Genomic DNA, 26,831 nt, shown 5'->3' with positions numbered 1-26,831 from the left:
TACTGTTCGCAATAAAAATTTCACTGTTCGGGGGGTGTTGAAATTAGTGGGGGTTATTAAAATAATGATACTTAAATAAGTGATTTTTGGGAAGGAAATTGAGGTATGATACTTAAACAAGTGATTTTAATGTCATTATCCTAGATGCAGTACAAGGTCATCACCTGAAATGACCTGGTCATCCTAGACAACACAGATGTTGGTTCTGATAAGTTTAGAAACATAATGAGTCCCTGGATCATTTGTATTCTATATTTAAAGCTACAATAAGATTAAATCACTTCTTCTAGTGATTAATTTGTACTACTTAAATAGGTGATTATTAAAGAAAGACAACTCTTACTTCCAACTTTTATGGAAATAATGTTACTTAAACCAGTGATTTAGAAAACCCCTGACTGGTAAACAGCATGATTATAAGTGACTGTTATTATTTCATCATTATTAACTTCAGACATGTAATAAGAGTTTAAATGCATTTTTAACTGTAACATACTTAGGATTTATAATTATATAAGCATTTAAATTCTCCTTTAATACTGCTTTTTATATGGATAATACTGCATGCATGTATTGAGAAATAAAAAAAAATGTATGTTTATGGAGTATTAATGCTGCCCTAAAATAATACTACACATGACATATTTGAGAAATAATATGTGTCTTTAAATTAATGAATACCTATATATACATGTACATGATTTATGTGTATCCAGATAAGAAAACAATTATCATGATTATATAGCTGATTTATTTGCAATTTTCATTGGCGGATCCAGGGGGGGTTTCCGGGGGTTGGAACCCCTCCTTTTTTTTTGGCCGATCAATGCATTTGAATGGGGACATATAGCTGGAACCCCCCCCCCCTTTTGTCCTGGGTTGGGAACCCCCCCCCTTAAAAAGCCTGGATCCGCCCCTGATTTTGATGTTTGTTAGGCATCAATGAAAATTGAAAATGCATTAAAATTTTCACTCTTCTTATCGTCCCACTTACAAAATTACTTACGGTATACATTTGTACAGTTATACATCTTTATTGACCATGATAAATCTAAATTTACATACACTGCATACATGTACACAGCACCACATATTTTGAAAGTATAAAAAACTTCTAAGTCAAAATAGTAAGAAAATGCACTGTTAATTAGCACTAAATGAAAGTAGAAGCAGGATTCTCCAATAAGGAATATCAAAGATTCAAATCTAAATGAAATCACAAGCACCCTTTTCATAATCAAATCAGCATCATTTTAACCAATAAAGGTAAATGGTCAGAAGGATTATATTGATTTGGCAAATTTCCAAGTTCTTGAATTTCTCTGGATGACATGAGGCCCCAGCGACCTAATAATCTGAGTTTATCTTCCATAACATTGCTAGTAGTGTGCTTGTTTCGTCGGGTATGCACGTTCCTGTGTTGGACGCTGTAAAATATATAGTCCACTGTGCAAGCATCAGCACTGTGTTGTGTGGTGACTTCACGTTCATAATGTCCCAGTCTTTCTATAGTGTGGCGATATGTTGATACTAAATTCAACTTGTGCCATATACACCCTGAAGACTGTGACACAGCTGGATTGCTCCTATGTCCATAGTTCTCCTGATGATGAGATCTCCTAGCAGCATGTTTATTTTCACTTTCTATATGTTGACACTGGTCTGAAATGTTTACATCTGACGGGAAAAAATCTCTTGATAAATAATTGTCTTTGCCATATTGCCCTTCTCTCTGGCCAGATATAGTCCTCGTTAGTAATCCTTCATACCTCAAGAACCCTTGAACCATGAACTTATATAAGTCACTAAATGGTGTGGCATTGAAATCCCCACACATGAGAACCTGGCAACGATGATTTCTATTGGTTTTCGCTACTTTATCTATTTCTGCCAGAAGACACATGGCCTGACCTAGTTTAATGTCCCCTCTCCTTGGATTAAATAATAAATGAGTATTAGCTACACAAATAGAATCTTCTTCAGAATATGGATGTTTATGGGGTCGAAGCTTAACAACAAGACCAACATTGTCTCTGTCCAACAGACTATAGTTAGATTTATAGTAAGGCACAGAAACACTCTGTTCCAGCGTAAATTTTTCTCTTTTGTAAAATGTTGCACAACCGTCTAATTTGTCACCAGTTCTCTTGACGTACACACCATTGTAACCTGAAAAAAAAAGTAATTTTAATCCATGGATTTTTATTATATAGTGCATGTAGTGAAAATATTGAATCTCGGCAAAAATTCAAACATTACTAAATTTACAAATGTTAACAAAAACAGAAAAATTACAAAGAAACGTAATATGTCTCTATTCCTGTCCACCATGATTTAGGCATGTACTAAATTGAAAGAATTGCATTATGTTCAGCATATGTTTTATGATTTCATGTTTTCTACTTTGGTGTATCCTTTCTCAAAGAAAGTACTAAAAACCAAAAAGTTCATTTTCAAATTTAACATGCTTTAAAACTGGATAATCTGGTCCTCTGATGCCTTGTACATGTATAGATTCTGCTTGTATTTTGCTCTGATCAATTCCTTTCTGCTTATTACTGTGGATTCATTAATTTTTGTGGTTATCATTTTTTGGTGAGGACTGCTAGATTAATCCTTCTGCACCTTTATTCAAACACTTAAACTGGATGACAGTTGAACAGAGAATAAAATATCATAAGTTAGTGATGACATTTAAGTGCATTAAAAATGATGCCCCATCATATCTTACTAACAAGTTTCATTATGTTTCAGACAGAAATCCATACCCCTTGAGAAATGCTGTTCAAGGAAACCTCATACTCCCTAAACCAAAAAAAGAATTGTTCAAAAAATCTTTTATGTATTCTGGACCATTCTTGTGGAATAATTTGTCAATACCATTAAGAAATATATTACAAATGTTAATTCTTTCAAATACAAAATAACAGATCATTTATTGAAATCAACCTAGCTGTATCAATAATATTGAAAACTGTCAGCATGTTTCTTTTTTCATCACATTTTATCAAGTTGTATTGAATAGTTATCAAAGGTACCAGGATTATAATTTAGTACGCCAGACGCACGTTTCGTCTACATAAGACTCATCAGTGACGCTCATATCAAAATAGTTATAAAGCCAAACAGGTACAAAGTTGAAGAGCATTGAGGATCCAAAATTCCAAAAAGTTGTGCCAAATACGGCTAAGGTAATCTATTCCTGGGATAAGAAAATCCTTAGTTTTACGATAAATTCAAAGTTTTGTATACAGGAAATTTATAAAAATGACCACATAATTGATATTCATGTCAACACCGAAGTGCTGACTACTGAGCTGGTGATACCCTCGGGGACGAAACGTCCACCAGCAGTGGCATCGACCCAGTGGTGTAAATAGTTATCAAAGGTACCAGGATTATAATTTAGTACGCCAGACATTATTATCATACTTGACTTTTTATACTACTGTCATGACTGTATGCAATGTATATGTTTGCATTTTGTTTGATTTCTCATGATGAGGGCCTCAGGGAAGATTAGTTATATAGCTAACTGTGTAACCCTCTTAAAATAAAGTATTGATGTTGTTGTTGTTGGTGGATTGAGGAACTCTAGTATTTTTGTGGATATTTGCCAATCACTGCATACAAAGCCTAGAGAAAAATTGTAATTTGTCGACAATTTGAATAGGGTCCACCCAGCCTATATCCATGAAACCCACAAAAATTGGTATCCAGTAAATAATAATGAATCCAAAACATTTCTTTCTTACCTAGTAATGCTAGTTGCACTAAAAAAAAGTCTTACAACTATCAGTATATTTTACTATTCAAACCACTTGTTCTGTTTTAATAAGAATATGACAGCCAAGGGACCTCAATTTATTTAAGGTATTTATTGTCTCCAAGCAATAATTTCATTGGTGGATACAGGGGTGGGGTTTGAACTCCTTGTTTTTTTTGGCCGATCAAGGCATTTGAATGGGGACATATAGTTGGAACCCCCTCCTTTATCCTGTGTTGGGAACCCCCCCCTTTTTAAAATGGCTGGATCCGCCCCTGAATTTCATGTCTATCTCAATGTCTTACCCAGCTGTTTCAGTTTAGGTTCCAGGAATACTGTGTAATGCTGTTTGTTTACTTCTTGTAAACATAATATCTGAAAGTAAATTAAAAGTAAAGTATTGTATACTTCAGTACCCCAAATACCCTTTTATCCATATAATGTACATGTATAAAATCTAGTTAAATGAAGTAGATAGCACTTTTTTTTAATTCTTTCTACAAATTTTTAAATGACTTTCCAGTCTTTAGAACTCCCTAACCCCCCGCCCCATCCCCGATACTTAAAATAATTGTTGTACATGTCATGTAATCATACAATGTATATATAAGAGGATTATTTGATTTGTAATATGCTTTATGTATCCTACACATAATATATAAAAACTCTTATTTAGCAAAATTAAAACAGATTATTAAAGTTGTAAATAGGATATACCGGTAATTGTTATTTTACAAATGCTCATACATTCATGTATAATAACATGTATAATATTATCAGAAATTTCTTCTTTTCTTTTATCTAATGATATAATTACTTTAAAATTACAGGATATATTTAATTTAAGATAAATGAATAGACTAGTAAAAGTTGTCATCCTTAAACAAAATAACTCTTTTGTTCAAATGAGGAAGTCTTCAGACAAATACTTGTCTTTAGTTCAATGAGCCAAAAAATAGAGCAAGGTCTTCCTTTTGTTATAATATTAAGGAAATTTACTTAAGTGGTACACATTTATATCTATCTAGTCCATAATACTTCTAGAATTCTATTGCACTTGATTTTGCTTTAATGACTGTCATTCATTGTGACAATAACTGAACTTATAAAAAAAAAATAGCAATATGTAGCAGTGGGGGGAAATATGAAAGAGTCAAATTATAGTATGCCAATACACATAATGAACAGTGCCTGGTGTCCCTATAATATATTTAAATATTTTACTTGACAAGGCATATATATGTTTTATACATGTTATAATTCCTCTTACATTGTCTTACTAATAGCCCAACAATGTTAGATCTGTAAATTTGTGGAAGCAAGTTTTTGTTTTTCCCAGGCCAGGATTCCAACTCATGCATTGATACATATCCAGAAATTAGTAGTGCTTTTGCTAATTAATATTCATAATATGTAAATGAGAATTGTATCACGTGATTATAGTTTGAACTAGACTAGATTGATACATTAAAATCTTTAAAACACGGATATTATAAGTCGCCCTTCACAGAGTCCTTGTTTATAATCACTCTGATATTTCCGTAAAGTTGTCAGGCGGTCAAAATCAAAACAATGAACGCGAATTAAGTGAATTTTTCGTGTTCTCGTGAGTTTATTCTTCTTGAAATATTGGCATTTTAACTTTACGTGGGGACCTAGAGTTCAATGACTACACATACAAGGTTTGGACTTGCTTATTCTTTGGACATCCAAGTTTCAAGTTACACTTGTTTTTCTAATGACCTTGTTAGCCATTTTTCAGCACGAAGTTTGCAAATTTGACGTTTCAGCCATTTTAGCCTGTATTTTATACTGCAATGTTAAAAGCCTCTCGCTTCGATTTTCAAAATAGCTCAGGAACCTTGGTTTTTGCAACGACAGTCATAATGTTTCGTTTAAATGGTGTATATTGTTGTGTATATTTATTTTCTGCCCCGGCAACCTGTCTATCACTTAAATTAAAGTTAAAATAGACATTTTTTCAAAAATCCCTATCATTTCAATATAATTTCCGTGACCCGTATCCGATTTCATTAGTATAATATTCAAATGAGCAAAGTGGCGTTGATTTCTGGATATGATACATGTATCTGTACTCATTTCGCACCATAAGATTTATCATCAATACCTCAGCATTTAGAGCTTGAATCTCTTGCAGCAATTTTTCAGATCTGTACTTCCAGTCTAGAACCTGTTGTGGGGATTCTCTGTATAGATATTTATTGTCCTCCAATAAGTTCTGAGCCAGGATATTGTATGACATTATGGTAAATTCAAATCCAGGTCTGGGTCTTTGTAGCTGTTCTATACCTAATCTGGTCAGTTCCCACTGTCTATTCACACCATACTCTTTATCTGTAATATACAATGTAAAAGACATGGGTCATGTGGGTTATTTCAATAAGACCTCTAACACCAATATGTATAGCTGGTAGTGATAGCTACATGAATCCCGGTGAGGGAAGAACCAAAAATTTGCAAGAGCAAATTTACAGATCTAACATTGTTGGGTTGATTTTTAGACGAGTTATATATATGTATATATACATTCAGCAAATGTTCAGTTTCACAAGAAGTACAGCATGTACAGAAAATGTGTAGCTTATTGTGTACATGTTATTCACATTTGTTATTATTTCTGTATATTTTTTATTTTACTCTATAATTATTTCAAGCTTTTGTAGACTAGTGCTCTTTTGGGCTTGTGTGGATGCCAGTCTGTTGTTTCAGGCTGTGTGTTGCTATTTGAATATCTTTTGATTATTATAGTCGTTGGGTTGCTTGAATGTTGACAAATAACATGAATCTATAGGGGACATAAAAAAGTTTTGCCTAAACCTACTATGGGCATAATGACTGAGTGCAAAATGCAAATCTAACAGCATGTAGTGTATTGAAAATATAGACTTGACCAGGAAATCTAAATGTTGATCACTGGTCCATGGAATGGGGTCATGGTCAGGTGAACCCTGTCTGACAGACTGTTAACCTTGAATGGAGCCCAAAGTTAAAGAGTCAAGTGAGATAAACACAATAGATGGTACACAATTTTAAAAACATAGATTTTAATTATTAAATATAAACAGTTGTTGAAACATAAAAATGAAAACAATTTGTTTACAAGGAACACAAAATGTATGATGCATCCAGTGATATAAAGCTTTAAGCAGAAATTTTAAGCTTTTGTGCCATTGCTGGATCAGTATCCTGATAAAGTTATACTCACAGAGAAGGATAAAATTCATATAAATGATATATCGAAATTTGTATTGCTTGGCATACAGACCATTTGTTTTCCTGTTTGAATGGTTTTACACTAGTAGTTTTTGGGGGCCCTTTATAGCTTGCTGTTCTGTGTGAGCCAAGGCTCCATGTTGAAGGCCGTACCTTGACCTTTAATGGTTTACTTTTATAAATTGTTACTTGGATGGAGAGTTGTCTCATTAGCACTCATACCACATCTTCCTGTATCTATGACAAACTGACAAAGTTTATATCATATATTTTGTTTTACTTTATAAACAAATTATAAGATAAGTACACTAAGGCCTAAGGTACATGTAGTTAAGGTGTCTGAATTTAAAACATCAGAATTTTCTTTATGTTCTGCATTGTTGATTGTGTTGTGTAAATAGCTAGGTCAAAGATTTTAAGGTCAATGCACTTTCAAATTTCAATATAAACACTGGGGGTCAAACAGTCATTACACCTTGTTTTTATTTGTTAAACAACATTGGATTAATCAAATCACAGCTACATTGTTTTTATTTCATGTGAGTTAATTATACCGGGGAAATTAAAATTATCTAGCTTTTAATTGAGGAAACAGTAAACATGGTAAATGACAGAATTGGTTAAAATTCACCGACATGACTGAGAGAATTGCTTTTAATAAATACTTCTGACATTGTCTGAGTTGTCTTTATCATTTTTTTCTCCTATTTTTAAAAGGTGAAACTGGATGTGATGTACATCATGTACGTCATGTACATGTACTGTTCAAATGGTGGTTTAACGTCTGATTGGAATTTGTTTTAAATTTCTGTTTAAAGAAAATGGTACATTGTATTTTCTTGTTTTAACATATTAACAACATGTAACATACAAATGTATCAATGCCTGTGACTTTGCATTAACCTAACAAGATACATTTTTGTAAATATAAATATTCATGTCTTTTAATAGGAAAACCTTTTCATTTTACAGTTAAACATGTTAAATAAAATACATTCACACTCTCCACATGTAATAAAATGAAAATAAACATGTACCTATTTGTTTAACCTGGTTTGAACATTTTATCTCCTCAGCAAGTTCAAGAGTTTCTTCAGTTTTGGTTCGAGCTACTTTATAATTAGATTCTCCAGACAAATGTACTTTTCTTTTTTGAGATACAGTTGCATGAAAACTGTTTTCCAATAACCCTGAGGAAAATGGAATTGATCTTCGATTATAACGATCCTTTTTATACTGAAATATTTCCTCTTGTACTTCATTTGTACAAGATTTCATAGTACATCCAACTTGAAGAACAGCTGGGTCGTCTAATACATTAATGTTTTTTTGGCTACACTTTTTCTGCATTCCTTTTTCCTCTGATCCACACGAGTCCAAATTTTCAATGTTAGATTTTCTGCCTTCCACTGTTTGTCTTTGATTATAACATTTGTGTTTATCTAACAAATTATCTTTTTCCATTTCACAGGAATTACTTACACTTGAACTAGTACATGTATTTAATGATATGGTACTAACAGTTCTTTGATTCACAAGTCTCCCCAATATACAAAGCCTGCACTGCATTTTCGAAAACATCTTTCTCATACAAAGTCAATACCACTAGTGACTTAAGCTTGACATCCATTCTAAAAATACTTATCATGATACTACTAAGCCTAAGGTTTAAAAAAACCAATAAGCTTTAACCTTGACCTTTAAGATTAAAAATAGGATAACTTCACCAATACTGGCAATATTACATCATACATGTACATGTAGTGTTTCACTATTGGGCTGCCTTATATTGCATAATTCTTTGACACGTGCTTATTTAAAAAAAATGTTTTGTTCCGAAGAAAAATGAATAAATGTAACTTGTTCAAATGTTAGTTTCACTTTAAAACAAGTTTTATCGCATGGTTATATATTTTCGTAGACTTCGGCCCTTTGTCATGTTTTTTTTTAGTTTTCTTTCACATTCAATCTAAAATGTTCTTATTTCGAAAACATTGGCAGTGTGCCGAAAAGTTTTATAAACAAAGCAACCACTTATCAATCACTCCTTTGTCATGCATGTACTGGGTTTTCGTCCTTGATTATAATAACATACGAGTCGACTACGGGTCTTAAATTCCGTGTTTAATAAATTATTATAAATTAAGGAATGTATCTCCCTCATGCAAAGCTCCGATTCCTTACACGGATTTGGCTATACGTTTTGGAACTTTTGGATTATAGCTCTTCATCTTTTATATAAGCTAAAGGATTTAAAATATTTTGGCCACGAGAAAATTGGTACCGTTAATTTTATTACCGAATAATGTCATTAACCTCAGCATAGAACCACCGGGTTAAATTTCAATCATAAACACACAAGGATTTGTAACAAGAATAAGAACACCAATTAAATATTTTGTACGTATATGCTGTTTGTACAAAGTGAAAGATTCTATATCCACTTGTAAACAGGAGCGATGTTTTACATCTACCCGTAGTGGGGGAAAACGAAGGTTCCATAATTATATTGAATGGAAAAGGGTTTATAATTATATAGCAGAGACATATGCTACTTTATTTATATCTCTGGTTAACTTCATATGCCGCTATGGTTCCAGCATCTTTGCACAATTATTTCCTAGCTAGCGGCCTATTTGGAAAAATCAGATATATCATCATATATACTACCTATGATGTCAGGGCCGTAAACTACATAGAGGCATGTAGGCAGTTGCCTCCTATTGCGGACTCACTGACAACAACAAAATTAATAAATGGAGAAAAAAAACACTGAAAAGAATGGAAAATGGTTTAGATCATGCATAATTTTTATAACTGGCTGTTAGTTAAAACAACAAGGTGGTTAAATCATAATTTCATGCAGGATGAGGTGTGTTCAATATTTGGATCTTAACGTTCGGTACCCAACTCAACTCCTTCGCACACATAAAATTTTCCCACCAAATACTATTGCATCTGCATACATAGAAGTAACAATGTTGGCAATATTGAATGCATAGAAGTGCTAAAAAGATGGGATTTGTCCAGTCAGAAAAAATCACCTTAGCATTTGACAAAGCCAGAATAAAACTTTTTGGTGTATACAAACATTGTTACGTTTTTATTATTTGAACTTGATAGATAACATTACGAGTTATTGAGTATGCATTTTCATTTTAAGGTTTGAAAATTGTGTCTTTGAAACGAAGTCAAAATTAATTGGATTTGGACAGCCAAATAAGCCGGATAAACCACAAAAAATGACCAACTTCAGGGGGCTTACATTTTAAGTCTTTGCAAAATTTTCCCTTAATTTAAGTGAAAATATCTTGTAAAGAGTCATAAAGCAGGATAAAGCGAAAACAAATCTTACGCTACCGGGACACGTAATCTAACTCTGGTTTATAACTATATTTAATATATTCCAGGCGCATATTTATTGAAATTTATCAAAAAATTAACAAGTCGTGTATTCTTGGGAGGTACATTGCATACAAGGAAAAGGCCTGAAAAAATATCCTTTTCTGCATGGAATGGGTTCAAATATTTTTTGCCTCGCTCCGCTCGGCGATAATAAACAGCCTCCCCTTACAGGGCAGGCAATTTACGGCCCTGGATGTCACAGGCGCTAGCTTGTCTCAGGAAAAAATGTCATAAATACATTAATAAATATATTAAGGTACGTAAGGGGGGGGGATTCTGAGACAAGTGCCTGTGATATATGTTAAGACTCAGATCGACGTCCGGCCTCTAATCGACGTCCGGCCTCTAATCGACGTCCATTCCTCAAATCGACGGCTCTTTCTCAAATAGACGTCCAAATCTGACGTTACATTCTCAAATCGACGTCCAATATTTTGTAGGTTGGTCCCCTCCGTAAAACATTCAGTATGCCTTCGGAATATACAAATATTGTCAAGAATTTCAATAACGGCCTGGAAACAGACTAAATATTTTGATACTCTAATCGACGTCCAGTATTTTGATACACTAATCGACGTCCAATGTGACGGCATGTATTGACAAAACAACGTCCGATTGGTTTTAGTCGTTTTTTTTATCAATGTCGAATATCAATAATTAATAATTAAAAGTACTGGAAATAATTGCTTACACTTATACATGTACATGTTTGTATGGTTTAAACATTTATACGTATTTCCATATAGATTTTTTCAACCCGAAACAGGTATCATGCATATTAAACTTTATCAAATCGATCTACAAAGTAGTGTGTCATTCCTAATCATGTTAAAATGACATCCATGGAAGTGTATGTCAAGGAGAAAACAACATAACGACAAAGAAAACCGAACGACATCTACGGGGCATTATTCAATCTTTAACCAATTGACAAAATAAAGAAGTACAGCCATTTTTTTTTTAGTATTATAATTCGGACTCTGTAAGATATTTTTCAACACATTTCTGTTCTACACCTGTAGTGAAACTTACACGCAATAAATTGGCACTATGTTTTATGTAGTGCTTTACACTGCTGTTCCAGGTAAAGTACTCACACAAATGTTTAACCCGACATATTCTTTATGGTCCTATAGTGAAGTGGTTTCCGATGGTTCGTGTCTGTCATATTTTTTTTTTTTTTTTTTTTTTTTTATAAATAAGACCGTCAATTTTATAATTTGAACTGTTTACATTATTCACGTCATACTACATCTCCTTATTTTTCATGTAACCTCTAAAATAAATTAAAAAAAAATGATATCACAACCTGTTAACATATTAAGTCTAGTGTGACCATGTTTATATAAATCTTTAAAAAACATTTTTTGAAAATAGATTCATTTGTCGAACATAATATGTTCAAAGGTCTAAAGATTTCAGCTGCTGTCGGTTCTGGTCACTTTTCAATTTTCTGTGTCCGAAACGGACGTTGATTAGAGGACTTACAAATTGGACGTCGATTAGAGAAGCCAAAACATGGACGTCGATTAGGTAGACATAGCACTGGCCGTCGATTTGGAATGTTATTTTATTGCGACGTCAGATTTGGACGTCGATTTGAGGAACGGACGTCGATAAGGGACTGGACGTCGATCTGAGTCTTACATATATATATCTGTCGGTCTCAATTTTTAAAGAGTGAGCGCTTATTCTTAATTTACAAATTGACTGTATTTTTTTGAAGTCCTGTAATTCTAAATATTTTTTCTTTTTTTAAACATTTTTTTATAGAAAAATAAGTACCAAGCTTCCCTTTTTCGGAATTAATTGTTTGATACTTAAGTTTATTCCAAAATGTGAAATAACAGTTTTACATAGTTTATTTTTAACAAACTGACATAAAGAACCAAATGATTGGTCAAAATTTGGTAATTCAATCTCTCTCTGAATATAATCTATACTAGATTACCATGTATTTACATTAGAACTATGTATTACTAACTGTTTACAACATATACATTCTTCAAATAATAATCCTTCTTTCAAACGTTCCAGTCTATGACAATATTTTAACATTGATAAAATTATAGTAAAATACATAGGAAATCTACCAAGCTCTGACATTACAGCTATATTACTTGACTTTCTGTTTACACCAAGAATATATTTCATAAATTTGTTATGAGCTTTTTCAAAAGAATCCTGACCAAAAATATCATATGTTCTTCGGGACAAGACTTATTTTTAGCGCTCCGGGACCTCTTTTCTCAAAATACGTCAATTTTTATTTTTTTTCCATCAATTTTCATTTTTTCGCCTTTTTCTGTATTTTATTAATATAAATATACTATACACAACTTGTATTTGCAATTTACTATAAATTCCAAGTTTACTGGCTTTCCGAAGAGGTCACTGATCATATATAATGACCAAAGGATTTGACTGTTTGTTATACAAATCCTTGATTATAGTCATGGGAGTCACAATATATATATATATCAGTGACCGCTGTGGACAGTAAACATCGAATTGATAGTTAATAACAAATGCAAGTTAATGTTTATAGTATACTTAGGTTCATGTAATAGAAAAAAAACCGCAAAAATATCATGAATGGTTGATTGTTTTGCAAATATATCATATCTACGTGGTATATTGGAAGAAATATACTGTTCCCAGTTCTAATGCAGTCCTGTATTGATGAAAGAGTAACGTTAGGGTGTTCATCGGACTTGGAACACCAGTATCCTTCATTTAAATTAATCCTTATTTCATTGGCCCCGCAACGCACCGGCCCGCCCCGCCTCGCCCCGCCCCGCCCCCTAAATACCGTTTCTGTTCGGATTATTCCTACTCAGCTTCTCACGGTACGATGTTTTTTACTCAATCCTGTACCTGAATGCAGTTTTATTGCAGTGCATGGGGTAATATATATATTTGGTGTTATAATCCCACTTTTTTTTTCTGAACGGTTTTCCCTTTTAAAACCAGCAGATTTATTTTTTTGATGGATGTATTGTAATTCTGTTATGTCTTGCATTGCACAATTTGCCAAAGCCAAAGCCATTGTATCTATCATTATTTTAATAACGTGTAGACTAAGTGACCATGGCTGGAATTTCGGTTCACCACTAAAGAAATTTGTTGAATATACATCAATGAGACATTAATCTAATGACACAATAAACTAAAAGAGATAATAAACAGTCACACATAATATATATATATAGAGTAACATACTGTCTTCAACAATAGACACTACTAAAATGTCAAATCCACGTGGTCAAATCACTTCTAAATAAATAGTTTCTCCAAATCTTTCATTTATTAGACAGAAACCTTGATTCAACGATCACCAATTATTACAAAAAAACTCCGATTTTCGAAGGCACATCAGTCCTGTATTTGGTGTCACAAAAAAAATCTTACGAGTTAGACTGATCGTAAGTCACGAATAATTCAGTGTACTTATGACCAATCTTAGTTGTAAGTGTTTTTTTTTTTTGGTAAAACCAACTCCTAGTGCATCGACTGAATTCACATCATGAACAGATATGGATATAATCATCTCAATTCTAAGATGTTAAACCACAGCCAGATCAGAGCCACACACATATTAAAAGAAAAAAAGGCGTAACAATTATATCTAATATTACAGGCAAATGTTCACAACATGTTACATAAAATAATATCTGTACTATATTGATAGCTTTCTCAGTTCAAAACATATATTACAGTGCTTATCCAGTGACCTTTGGGGTATCACAATAGCAATGGCTAAAACAGTTTACCAAATTGCAGTTTGAATTCTTCTCCCACAAACTGATCAAATGGTAAAATATTTTATCAGATTGCTCAAGTGAAATGTTGTTAGTATGAAGTGAGTGCTGTAAAATCAAAAGTAATACTTAACATCCAGATCCAGTTAGTTGTTATCTTTGTCATTCTTTTCAAACACAATAATGACTTACTATAGTACGAGTCACTGAATAAGAAGGTCTAATATTGACCAGGAAAGTTCTATCATAAATAGATTTTATAAATAAATAGTTCAAACCATTGTTTTGTTGATGTATATTTTATAGCTTTGTCTTCTAAGACAAAGTTATTGTGTAATTATGATTCGTATAATATTTTCTATACAAATTACTGATCTGCTGGCATTAAAGGGAAATAACTTTTATTGAGTTATTGTACACTAAAAAATTAATCAATGATACCAGGCTTCTGATTTTGCCTACAAAAAAATCATGAATACGACTTGAATAAAAAAAAAATGAATTGCCAAATTAGGAGGAAGTTGAAGGGCATTTTACTGTAATAGGACACAAATTACAAAGGTTTTGCCAAATACTGCTTATAAGTTATCTTGTGCTCCATGGTAGAGAATCCTTAGTACTTTGAACAATGCAACGTTTGGCAAAACAGCTGTTAATCTATAATTTTACCATATCAATAAAAATTCATGTCAAAATAAAATTACTGACTACTGGACTGGTGATACTTTCTTAATTTACAGGGGAATTTGTATGATTTATAGAACTTTGAATGTGTTCAATAATAGGTTTTTAAAAGTTTTTTTTTCAAAATTTTAATCATCTTAAAAATAAATTTTATTGTTCTTTTCAAAACAGAGGATAAAAGTTTAATAATTATAAAAGTAATGTTACAAACAAATTAAATGAGGAAAGTTGATATTTGTCAGACAAAAATTGTGACAACATTTTGCTGATTTTCAGTAATGTAAATTATTTCCCTTTAATGGTAGCAGATCAGTAATTTGTATAGAAAAAAAATCCAAATTACAATTGTGCACTAACTTGTTGTTGGAAAACGGAGCTATGAATTATAGACTTACAAAACAATGTTTTGAACTATTTATTTATAAAATCTATTTATGATAGAAGTTTCCTTGTCAATATTAGACCTTCTTATTCAGTAACTCATACTATAGTAAGTCATTATTGTGTTTGAAAAGAATGACAAAGATATCAACTGACTGGATCTGGATGGTAAGTATAACTTTTGAATTTACAGCACTCACTTCATACTAACAACATTTCACTTGAGCAATCTGCTAAAATATTTTACCAGTTGACCAGTTAGTTGGAGAAGAAATCTAACTGCACTTTGGTAAACTGTTTGAGCCATTGCTATTGTGCTACCCCAAAGGTCACTGGATAAGCACAGTAATATAAATTGCAATACTTTTCAGTCCCGCTAGGTTTTCTGAAGAAAAAGCCAATTAAATTTGGCACTTGTGCTTAAAAATTTTACAACTTATAAGAATATGATCATAAAAGGCTTTTCTTAAAAAGTTATAAAGGGGACATTGACATATAAAATATTGATAATATAGGCAATCGTTGAAGCATGACTGTATCGAGCCACCCTTATAGGACAGTCAACCCCTCCCCCTTATAATTTTTGGGGGACCCTATGGCCACTGCATGGGTATTTTATTTATTTCAGTTTTATTACTAGTCCCCGCGGACCTACTATGCCGATTATGTGCTATATTACAGGAACAGTGAACTTTTTTTTATGTCCCTTTACGAGATAGCAACCCAAAAATACAAATTATTTTACATAAAAAAGGTCAAACGACATATGTACTAACTTACCTGTATACATGTGTCTTTGTCTCCCAGACATGATTATATACCTTATGTATATCTTATTGGTCAATATATTCTGTGTACATCGTTTATAAAGGAATCGTAACATTAATCATTTCATTTGTTGAAGACCCCCCATTCCCTTACCGGCGTTGCTAATACCTTAACAACGCCTGTGACGTGTATACATATTTACGTTCGATGCGCCATAAGGGCACGGAACAGCATGTGATGGTTTAGCAAAAGTTTTCCAAGAGAATCATTGAACATGCATGGTCTCCTACAGAATCATTGTTAACCGCGACCGACAATGTTACGATCACCATCACGAGTTGGTTGACCGGTATGGCACATTTCTCCGTTTCACAGATGATATAGCAAATATGTTCCCTTTCCCCGAATGTGACATAACCGAATCAAATTAAAACCGATTTTCAACTTTGTACTGACGAACATGAGCAACGCGACGGGCGCCCCAATAATGTATGTGGAGCAGATTCTGCTTATCCTTCCAGAGCTGTGACCTGGCTGGACCCCCCCCCCCCCCCCCCCCAGTTTACAAAGTCAATGGCGGTTTGTGTTGTTCAGTCTTTAGTTTTTATGATTTTTTTTTTGCGTACTATCTGTTGTTTAGTTGTTGGTCCTTTTTCTCAGCTTTGTCAGTTTATTTTTGACTTATGAGTTTGAATGTCCATTTGGTATCTTTCGCCTCTCTTTTCATGAAATCGAAATAACAATCGGCTCATGCAATGTTGAATAGTTCTTGATGAATTGTATTCATTGATAAAGTGCATGTTGACAGATATATCATTACATAGAAAGAAACAGAAGAAAAAAAGAAACTCCAAACCGAGAGAAATTAAAAATAAATTGACAGCTAATCACCTCCAGACAATCATCATATAGTAGTCTCAGTCATTTCTTAATACATAATTTACAAGCATTGTAAGGGAGGTAATTAAACATTGTTGTTTTTAATTGGGATTGGATTACCTCCCTTAGACTGCTTTCAAATTGTAGTAATTGTCCTTTAACCAGAAAAAATCTCGTTTGGTCCCCTTTTTTGCCTCTAATTCCTAAATGGTTGGAACCATAACCCCCATAGTCAATCCTTACCATCCCTCTGTTGTATGGAAACTGGAATAATTTCAGAGATTCATACACTTTAACACAAGTTATTGTCTGAAAACTACAAAAAAATGCTTATTTGGGCCTCTTTTTTGGCCCTTAATTCCTAAACAAAAATCAATCCCAACCATCCTGTAGTGGTTCTCAACCTTGTGTTAAAATTTTATTTGATTTCTATTCACTGATACTAAAGTTATTATGCAGAAACCATACATTTCAGACAACGCTGACGACGACGTATTACCAATATACGACCAAAAACATTTTAAATGTTTGTGGGCGTGTAAAAACCCACTGTGAGTCTTCCAAGAAGACTTGTCTCCAAATATTGCAAGCAGAAATTGTCCATGGTTTAATATGGTAAAACCTAAAATTCATTCAGATAATAAATTAAACAAGAGTGCACACACTGAATGTCTCACTTGTTTACTGTTGAAAGCCTTAAAGATAATGGTTTAACTAAAAGCATAAAAGAAACTAAGGTATGATAAATGCTGTCAGACAGACATTTAGATCTTAAAAGATTTTGTATACACAAAATATAGTAGAGCTATAGCTTCTGGTTATTGAAAAAAAGACAAGAACAAGAAAATCTTAACCAACTTTACCAATGAACCATGAAAATTATGTCAAGGTCAGATGATACATGCCAGACAGACATGTACACCTTACAATGGTTCCATTATATAATTGACCTATTGCTTAAAGTATTTGAAATACAAACTAAACCACAAAAAACTTGACCTTGACAAATGAACCATGAAAATTAGGTAAATGTCAGAATAGACCTGCAAGACGGACATGTACTCCTTTCAACTATTCCATATACCAAATATAGTTGCCCTATTGCTTATAGAACTAGACTAAAACAGACTCAACCACAAAAACTTGGCGAACCATGAAATAAGAGTTCCAAGGTCATATGAAACCTTTCAGACTGACATGTTATTCCATAGACCACATATAACTTGTTGGCTTACTGCTTACTAGTATATATAGCATTCAAGAAACAGACCTAATCATCTTATCTTAACCTTTATCATTGATCCATGAAATGAGGTTAAGGTCAGGTGAACTCTGTCTGACAGACATGCAGGTATCACAAATAAACCATATACCAAATATGGTTATCCTCTCACTCATAATATTTATATGTGAGAAATTCACATGACAAATAAACTAAATCTTTTTTTAAGCAATGGCTTAACCATGAAAATGAAGTCAAGGACAATGGACATTTGACAGACGGAAACTTTGTAATCTGAGGTAATTGCATACTAGATATAGGTGACATAGACGACCATGCAAGGAGACAGCAGTAATCCTATGTTTCTCAGCAGCTTCTATGTTTAGAAAACATGTTTTGTTTTTGGTTCATGTCTGTCATATTTGTTTTCATAAATCATTTTGTTATATTTTTTTTCCCTTCTCATTTACAACAGTTTATGAACTTTGCTTAGATCATCACTGATCAGACAATAAATAAGCTAAATAATAACCTAGGTCTTCCTACATTTTCTAGTATGTCAACCAATGGTGGATATGATTGTTGGATGGCTGTTTGATGTCCAGTGGCAAATCAAATGCATATCCAGGATGAGAACATGATAATGCTTTGCACCAGATTTTAAACAAGCTTCTTCATTTAGAAACTGTCTACAGGAAGAAATGTCAACCTACTGGTACACTCTGACACAGATCTGACCAGTGTCTGCTCTTACTCCAGAATGACACCTGCGTAAAGGGAGCAGAAATACTTATTTTAAGTATTTCTTTTCATCTGGCCTGGTTTAGAAACCACAATCTCTTGAACAGGAAACAGACACATTACAACAAGACCACTGAGGTGGTTCTGGTGAAATAAAAGGCAAATAAATAACAAAATATTAAGTTGATACCATCACACTTTATCTTGCACTAAGACAAAAATCACATGACAACAAAATGGCTAATAACAATATTTACATACAACTGCTTGTACTAGCTGCCTGAAGAAGTTACCTCCCCTTTAATCACTCATCAAAGCTATTGCATGTCGTAACAATAACAACAATTGGGACGGCACCAACATGTGCGAATTAACAATAAAATAACAATGCACAAATATTTACAATTCTTAGAACTTGTTACTGAATGAAAGTAAGAAAATATCATCTAAATCACAGAATTTATATAAAAAACTTTATCAGACGTGCATCAAGCCTGACGGAAGTGCAGTTCAGGTGTGTACCTAAATTTACATACATAATAGACATCACAAAGAAATAAACCATTTTCAGATGTGTAACTTAAATTACATACATAACTGAAAAAGAAAAGAATTTATTATTTTAGCTGTGTACCAAAAATTACACAGATAACAAAGAAAAAGAATTTATAATTTTTCAGGTGTGTACCTAAATAACATACATCACAAAGAAAAGAATTTATCATTTTCAACTGTTTACTTAAATTTCATACATAAAAATTTTTTTTATCATTTTAAGGTGTGTACCTAAAATAAGATTCATAATTATATAACAGACAATGAAAAGAATTTACAATTTTCAGAAACATAACAAGGAAAATATTTTATCATTATCAGGTGTGTATCTCAATTTATAGTATCTCTCTGTTTACTCTGATATTTTTTTTAAAGAAATTTCAATGATTCTTATCTCTCTGCAATTAAACAAACTTTGAAATTTTTCTTTTGTTGTTATACGAGTTTTTTTATCAATTAGAAACTTTGCCACAATAATTTTCCCTTTTTTATCTAAAAAATAAAAAAAAAATTAAATGGCAATTGGTAATTTACCCGGAATCTTCTTTTTATTCAAGTATTTTTTTTATTGAACACCTCAAATACCCCCCCCCCCCCCCCACACCCAAAGCAATAAATTTACTCTCAATCTATCCCTAAAATTAACAGATGCACCACACAGTTGTTTTAGTGGCAAAAACCAAATGATTACAATGTTCTATTAAACCACTTTTTTTTCCAATCCAATTAAAATACAAACCCTCTGTCCAAGCTTTGATTTCAAATCAGATATATCAGTCACTTTAATTTCTATCCATAAAGGATTTTTGTAATGGTATACTATGTACATTTCTTTTAAAAAATTTAATGTGGATAAAAATTCACTAGCCTGTGGATATATGCAAAAAAGATATGAATATAAAATGTGCATCTAAGGGATGAACATGTACAATCAGTTTAAAAAACAAACAATGATGCACCAATGATAACAATTATTTTAGAATAAGCTAACAAAGAAAATGTACAATCCAATAACAGAACAAGAACATTAACAGCTAAAATACAATTATTATTAAAAAGAACATGATTTAACACACACTTATTTTTACAAGTACATAATAACATTTTTTTTATTAAAATAATTTTCCTAAAAAGTAATATACAGTAGAACAAGCACAATTTGTTTTGCTTGGGAAAAATAAAATGACCATATCATATTTACAATATAGAGTCAAATCTGAAAATCTGAATAACCTTTAACCTATATTTTCTTAACTATAAAAAGTAAATGTGAAGATGACGGGTCTGTCAGATGCCCAAGCTTCAATCAAATCCAAAACAGAATACAGAACATTGTTTTTGAAAAATTATAGATTTGGAGAAAATTATAGATTTGGAGTTAAGTTTTGTTTTTGAAGATTTACAGGCATAAATTGACAATTTTTCCCAAATGGAGTTTACTGGAAACACATTAGTAGTCACTAACATGAAATGGGAACAAATTAAAATATTTATGCCCCAAAATCTTAAAATAGAACACTGTTATCTGCCTCCTAAGGGAAACGAGAGAATCACTGCTAAATGTACTATTTTGTATCATTTAAATGACATCTGTGCTTGTGACAGAAAATATAGTTAAAGAACACAATTCTTCTGTCACATTTCATTTTCATTTTATAAACTTAACATCATTTGTAAGAAAACTTGTTAATAAAGACCTCTTTTTTCATGACAGAAAGGGTGGTCTCTAAAGACGAGTTCCACTGTAAGAAAAAGCCAAGTTTTAATAACAGTCTTGACTGAAGTGAAGTATTAACATCAATAAATACACATTTTTTTGCTTTATTCTTCTATTAATTGGCCTTAGAGAAAAATTCACAAGTCACTTCTAAATATAGGTAACAGTCAAACACATTTTATTGTTATTGTTCTGTAAGAGGAGACTGAGTCTAATGTTTACCAATAACAGGGAAATCAGACTTTTATAGTAAATACAAAACTTTTACGAATTCAGAATGTACACACAAGATAAACTTAAATGCCACACACACATAGGCAGGACATACAATACAATACTGTAAATTTAGAAATTATTGTCTACATTTATTATTACGATTTTGAAGAATGGACAAATATGAGATTGACTATTGAGATTAAAGGAAATGTATTAGATATCAGAATACAAGTTTTTATTACAGTGATTGTTACTCAATCACATTGATTGCATGAATAAAAATGTTGCATTAATTTCTCAATTTTAAGTAACAGATAAAACCGAAAATATATGTATACCTACTAAAAATTATGAAATATTTGCGAAAAAATTGAAATGGGTTAGATTTTTCAAAGCTAAAATTTACATTTAAAATTTTGAAAGTGCTATTTCTACGCAGCAAATTGTAATGATCAATACATTTTTGTTATTGTTTAACAATAGCAATAATAAATTCACAGAGAAATTTCTGAATTTACATGTAAAATACAGTATGATAAAGTGTGACAATACCGGTATCGATAACAGTTAGATGATAAAATGAGTATGATTTTTCTACTTCATTGACACAGTGGAAGGTTCCGAAAGAAACTTTCATACAAAAAAGAAACCGCTTTCATTCCAGATAAATCACTTATTCAAAACACTATTCAATGATGTCACAATAATATTTACATATGTACAATTATGAGTGATTTTATATACAATGTTAACTTTTACACAAAAGAGATCTAACACAATTGCATTTAAGTAAGAACACATTGTGGATGACTATAAAACATAGATATAAACACATTGCCATTAAAAATTTCATTAAAACAAAAAATATAGCACTATACGATGCTTTCAAGGATTAAAATTACAACTTGAAGTTATGCTAAATTAAAAATAAATAACACTTTTGTTCTTCAATAAAAACGTACATCATAAAAATTCTAAATTCTTAATAGGGCTCTTCCATTAATTAATGGGGGGTTTATAACCCCAACCAAGCACAATATAAAAATTTGATGATTCTTAAAACTCCTTAAAATACAACAGCATACTTATTAATCATAAGTATCTCCCAGTCCCCATAAAAACCATTTCCGAAACAACTCTTTTTGTGGAGTGTTGTCTCATAAGCAATTATATCACATTTTTCATTTTTATACTTGTTCAACTTATGCATTCCTATTTTAAATTTAATACTTCAATAAAAGGATAACAGAAATCTGGAGAGGCTAAACATGACTATCAAAAAATACTGTAAATCAACTGAACTTTACCGAAACTTTATTTCTCGTTTAGCCCTTTCTAGACAACTTCACAGCAATTTCTTTTCCCCAATTTTCTTATTTTCTAAATGTATTCATATAAAGAAAGATGATAGATTGATTGATAGTTGGTTGCCTAACACCCAGTTGCAAATATTTCATGTATATTCTGGACGAGAACAATTTGTCATTAATTACAAAAGGTTGGTTCTGTGATAGAGGCAAATGAATATCTGGGTTGTGTTCAATATCGTAGCAGCTACGTAGCTGCTATCAATATCTATGTAGTAGCTAGTCTATAGCTACACGTTCAATAGTCAAAATCTAAGTAGCACTACGTAGCAGCTACAATATTGAACATGGCCCAGTTAACCTATTTCGTGTTGAAAAAATCATGTAACTGTTTGAAAACTGACTTGTTATAAGAACCCTACAAAGCTGACCATAATTCATTTATTATTTTGTATTTTCATTCAAAGGCTTGTACATGTATATGTAAATGTGCACTTGTATAAGGTCACTTACTTATTGTTGCCAGTCATATGATTCTGATTTCAAAATTAACTATGATTTCCTTTCCTTTGTATTTTTTTTTCAAAGAGCAAATTTTATAATTCAATTAAACTAAAATTGAAAATATTATTTAAAATTTGATTATCTAATAACTGATAAAGGCATGTTTGTTTTTTTTTTATCCCAAACAATTAGAAGTGTGATCTTCCTCCTTTCAGCCTCAAAACTAGGTGGTTTAAAGATCTGAAATTTTATCCTCATTCTACTTTTTCTTTTATTGTGAACATTTTTTTTTTTTCAAAACGAATTTCTTAAACATTGTTGAAACACATTCATTTGTTTTTATTGGCCACTCAAAACAATAAAATGATATTTGCCCTAAATATTCAGAATACTATCTTGTAAGGAAAATCTTTTGCCTGACACAAAGATATACAATCATCTAAGGTATTACCAATGTTATTTCAACTGATCGGGCGGAGCTTACGTTTTAATTTGCATAAGGACAGTCTATTTGAAGATGTGTGTGATAAGGATGATTGCCGTTATAATTATTACTGATTTATAATTACCTATCAGTGTCATCAAAGGAATTTACAAAACAATGACTGGACACTCTATTGATAAGTTTATCCTAAAACACCTATCTTTAGATAGACTGGTTTATTGTGAGCGAATCGGTTAAACTCCGCCCAGTCAAGTGAAATAAATCGAGTAATAAACTGTCACTCAAGTATCAAATGCCCTATTTATGTTACTTTTAAGTATTGAAATCATCCTATTTAACAGTCTATGATTTTATTTGTATTGCAAGTTAAATTCTTAAAAATTACCAGACAGACCAGGTAAAAAAAAGATGCACAAAATATATTGATTAGATATAGGAAGATGTGGTGTGAGTTCCAATGAGACAACTCTCCATCTAAATAACAATTTAAAAAAGTAAACCATTATAGGTCAATGTACGGCCTTCAACACAGAGCCTTGGCTCACAACAAACAATAAGCTATAAAGGGCACAAAAATTACTAGTGTAAAACCATTCAAACGGGAAAACCAACAGTCTAATCTATATAAAATAAAAAAACGATTGATTTTTCTTGTTTAATGCCACTTTGAGGAATATTGGCTATTTCATGGCAGCCAGTTTTTTTTTGGATGATAAAGCTAGTGTGTCTGAAGATAACCACCAACCTTTCGTAGCAAAGGTGAAAAAGATTGGAGTTGAACATACCTACAACATGCAGGGCTCAAATTCACAATCACAGTATTGACAGGGTAGTTATAAAGTAGATGAACAACTTGCATGCCACTGAGGCCTCTGCAGAAAAATGTAAATAAACAGCTGCGCCATGAGCGCATGATACGCCCGACGTCTTATGTGGAAGTCTTATGCAATAATCATAAATAGTTTATGAGAAAGTTTTAAGCAATAACCATATATTGTTTTAGAGACACGGCGGGACATGTGAAACCCCCCACCCTGTTTTTTTTTTACAAAAAACTAAATATTACCTAAATAAAATTTTGAATCAAAACCAAAAAGTATACAGATCTTTAGATTAATATATCAAAGAAGTGTGTAAAGTTTTAAGCAATAATCATAACTTATTTTTGCGATACGGCGCGACATGTAAAAAACCCTCCCTTGTTTTACAAAATACTCAATAACTCAAAAATAAAATTTTGAATAATCACCAAAAAGTATAAAGATCTTTAGATTAATAGAACAAAGAAGTGTGTAAAGTTTAAAGCAATAATCATAAATCGTTTTTGAGATACGGCACAACATAAAACCCTACCCCTTTTTTACACAAGAGTGCACACGCTGAAATGTCTCGCCTTCTATACAAATCATTGATATTATGTTGATAGTCCTAAGTATAAAGCTAAGCTTTATAACAACTGTCACATAAACTTAACATTAACCAAGATAACTAAACATAGACCAATGAACCTTGAAAATGAGGTCAAGGTCAGATGAACCATGCCAGGCAGACATGTACAGCTAACAATGCTTCTATACAACATATATAGTTGACCTATTACTTATAGTTTAAGATAAATAGACCAAAACACAAAAACTTAACACTGTGCAATGAACTGTGAAATTGAGGTCACGGTCAAATAAAACCTGTGCGACTGACATAAAGATCATAAAATATTTCCATACACCAAATATAGTTGACCTAGGCATATAGTATTAGATAAAAAGACCAAAACTCAAAAACTTAACTTTGACCACTGAACCATGAAAAAGAGGTCAAGGTCACATGAGATCTGCCTGTTAGACATGTACACCTTACAATCGTTCCATACAACAAATATAGTAGACCTATTGCATATAGTATGAGAAAAACAGACCAAAACACAAAAATTTAACTTTGACCACTGAACCATGAAAATGAGGTCAAGGTCACATGACATCTGTCCGCTAGACATGTACACCTTACAATCGTTCCATACAACAAATATAGTAGACCTATTGCATATAGTATGAGAAAAACAGACCAAAACACAAAAATTTAACTAAAACCACCGAACCATGAAAATGAGGTCAAGGTCAGATGACACCTGCCAGTTGGACATGTACACCTTACAGTCCTTCCATACACTGAATATACTAGCCCTATTGCTTATAGTATCTGAGATATGGACTTGACCACCAAAACTTAACCTTGTTCACTGATCCATGAAATGAGGTCGAGGTCAAGTGAAAACTATCTGACAGACATGAGGACCTTGCAAGGTACGCACATATCAAATATAGTTATCCTATTACTTATAATAAGAGAGAATTCAACATTACAAAAAATTTGAACTTTTTTTTCAAGTGGTCACTGAACCATGAAAATGAGGTCAAGGACATTGGACATGTGACTGACGGAAACTTCGTAACATGAGGCATCTATATACAAAGTATGAAGCATCCAGGTCTTCCACCTTCTAAAATATAAAGCTTTTAAGAAGTTAGCTAACACCGCCGCCGCCGCCGTAGCCGCCGCCGCCGCCGCCGGATCACTATCCCTATGTCGAGCTTTCTGCAACAAAAGTTGCAGGCTCGACAAAAATACTAATAACTCAAAAATAAAATTTTGAATCATCACCAAAAAGTATACAGATATTGAGATTAATATAACAAAGACATGTGTAAAGTTTTAAGCAATAATTATAAATAGTTTTTGAGATATGGCGCGACATGTAAAAAAAACCCTCCCCCTTTTTTACAAAATACTCAATAACTCAAAAATGAAATTTTGAATCATCACCAAAAAGTATACAGATATTGAGATTAATATAACTAAGAAGTGTTTAAAGTTTTAAGTCATAATCAAGATTCCTTTTTTAGATACAGTGCGACATGTGAAAAAAAAACACCCCTGTTTTAGTTATAAAGTGCCGTAACTCAAAAAGTTTAAATCTTATTTTCACCAAAAAGTATACAGATCATTTGACCATCATAAGAAACAACTATATTAAGTTTCATGAAATTTGGATAAGTCATTCTCAAGTTACGGTGCGACATGTTTACGCCGGACAGACGGACAGACGGACAAACAGACGGACGGACACCGGACATTTGTATACCATAATACGTCCTGTCAAAATTTTGACGGGTGTATAAAAATCATATATACACTTAAATAAGCCATTTATTTTATTTTCAAAATCCATTTTTTTGTTGTTCAAAAATT

The 26,831-nt window shown here is 32.2% G+C and overlaps 1 protein-coding gene across 2 annotated transcripts; it reads right to left on the bottom strand.

Annotated features, from left to right (window-relative positions):
- Positions 1 to 894: 894 nt before the first annotated feature.
- On the bottom strand, positions 895 to 16,167 carry LOC139515923 (protein angel homolog 2-like). 2 transcript variants are annotated; one of them, XM_071305686.1, is made up of 5 exons: positions 16,012 to 16,167; positions 8,038 to 8,631; positions 5,895 to 6,121; positions 4,072 to 4,141; positions 895 to 2,169 (listed from the first exon to the last, which is right to left on the bottom strand). In XM_071305686.1, exons 2-5 carry the CDS (start codon positions 8,588 to 8,590, stop codon positions 1,238 to 1,240), a joined length of 1,782 nt encoding a protein of 593 aa, XP_071161787.1. In that variant the 5' UTR covers positions 8,591 to 8,631; positions 16,012 to 16,167; the 3' UTR covers positions 895 to 1,237. The 2 variants fall into 2 exon arrangements, with proteins under 2 accessions (XP_071161787.1, XP_071161788.1); XM_071305687.1 differs by lacking the exon at positions 8,038 to 8,631 and having other exon boundaries at positions 899 to 2,169.
- Between the last annotated feature and the right edge of the window lie 10,664 nt (positions 16,168 to 26,831).

Source organism: Mytilus edulis, chromosome 3 (assembly GCF_963676685.1).
Source record: "Mytilus edulis chromosome 3, xbMytEdul2.2, whole genome shotgun sequence".
Lineage (NCBI taxonomy): Eukaryota > Metazoa > Mollusca > Bivalvia > Mytilida > Mytilidae > Mytilus > Mytilus edulis.
The sequence above is the reverse complement of the archived record's forward strand: the minus strand, read 5'-3'. Positions and strand labels throughout refer to the sequence as shown.

Coding starts and splice junctions, on each gene's coding strand:
- LOC139515923 (XM_071305686.1), bottom strand. CDS start 8,590: ATGAGAAAGATGTTTTCGAAAATGCAGTGCAGGCTTTGTATATTGGGG. Junction 4,142..5,894: donor TTCAAGCTCTAAATGCTGAG/GTATTGATGATA, acceptor ATTTACTTTCAG/ATATTATGTTTACAAGAAGT. Junction 2,170..4,071: donor ACCTAAACTGAAACAGCTGG/GTAAGACATTGA, acceptor TTTTTTTTTCAG/GTTACAATGGTGTGTACGTC.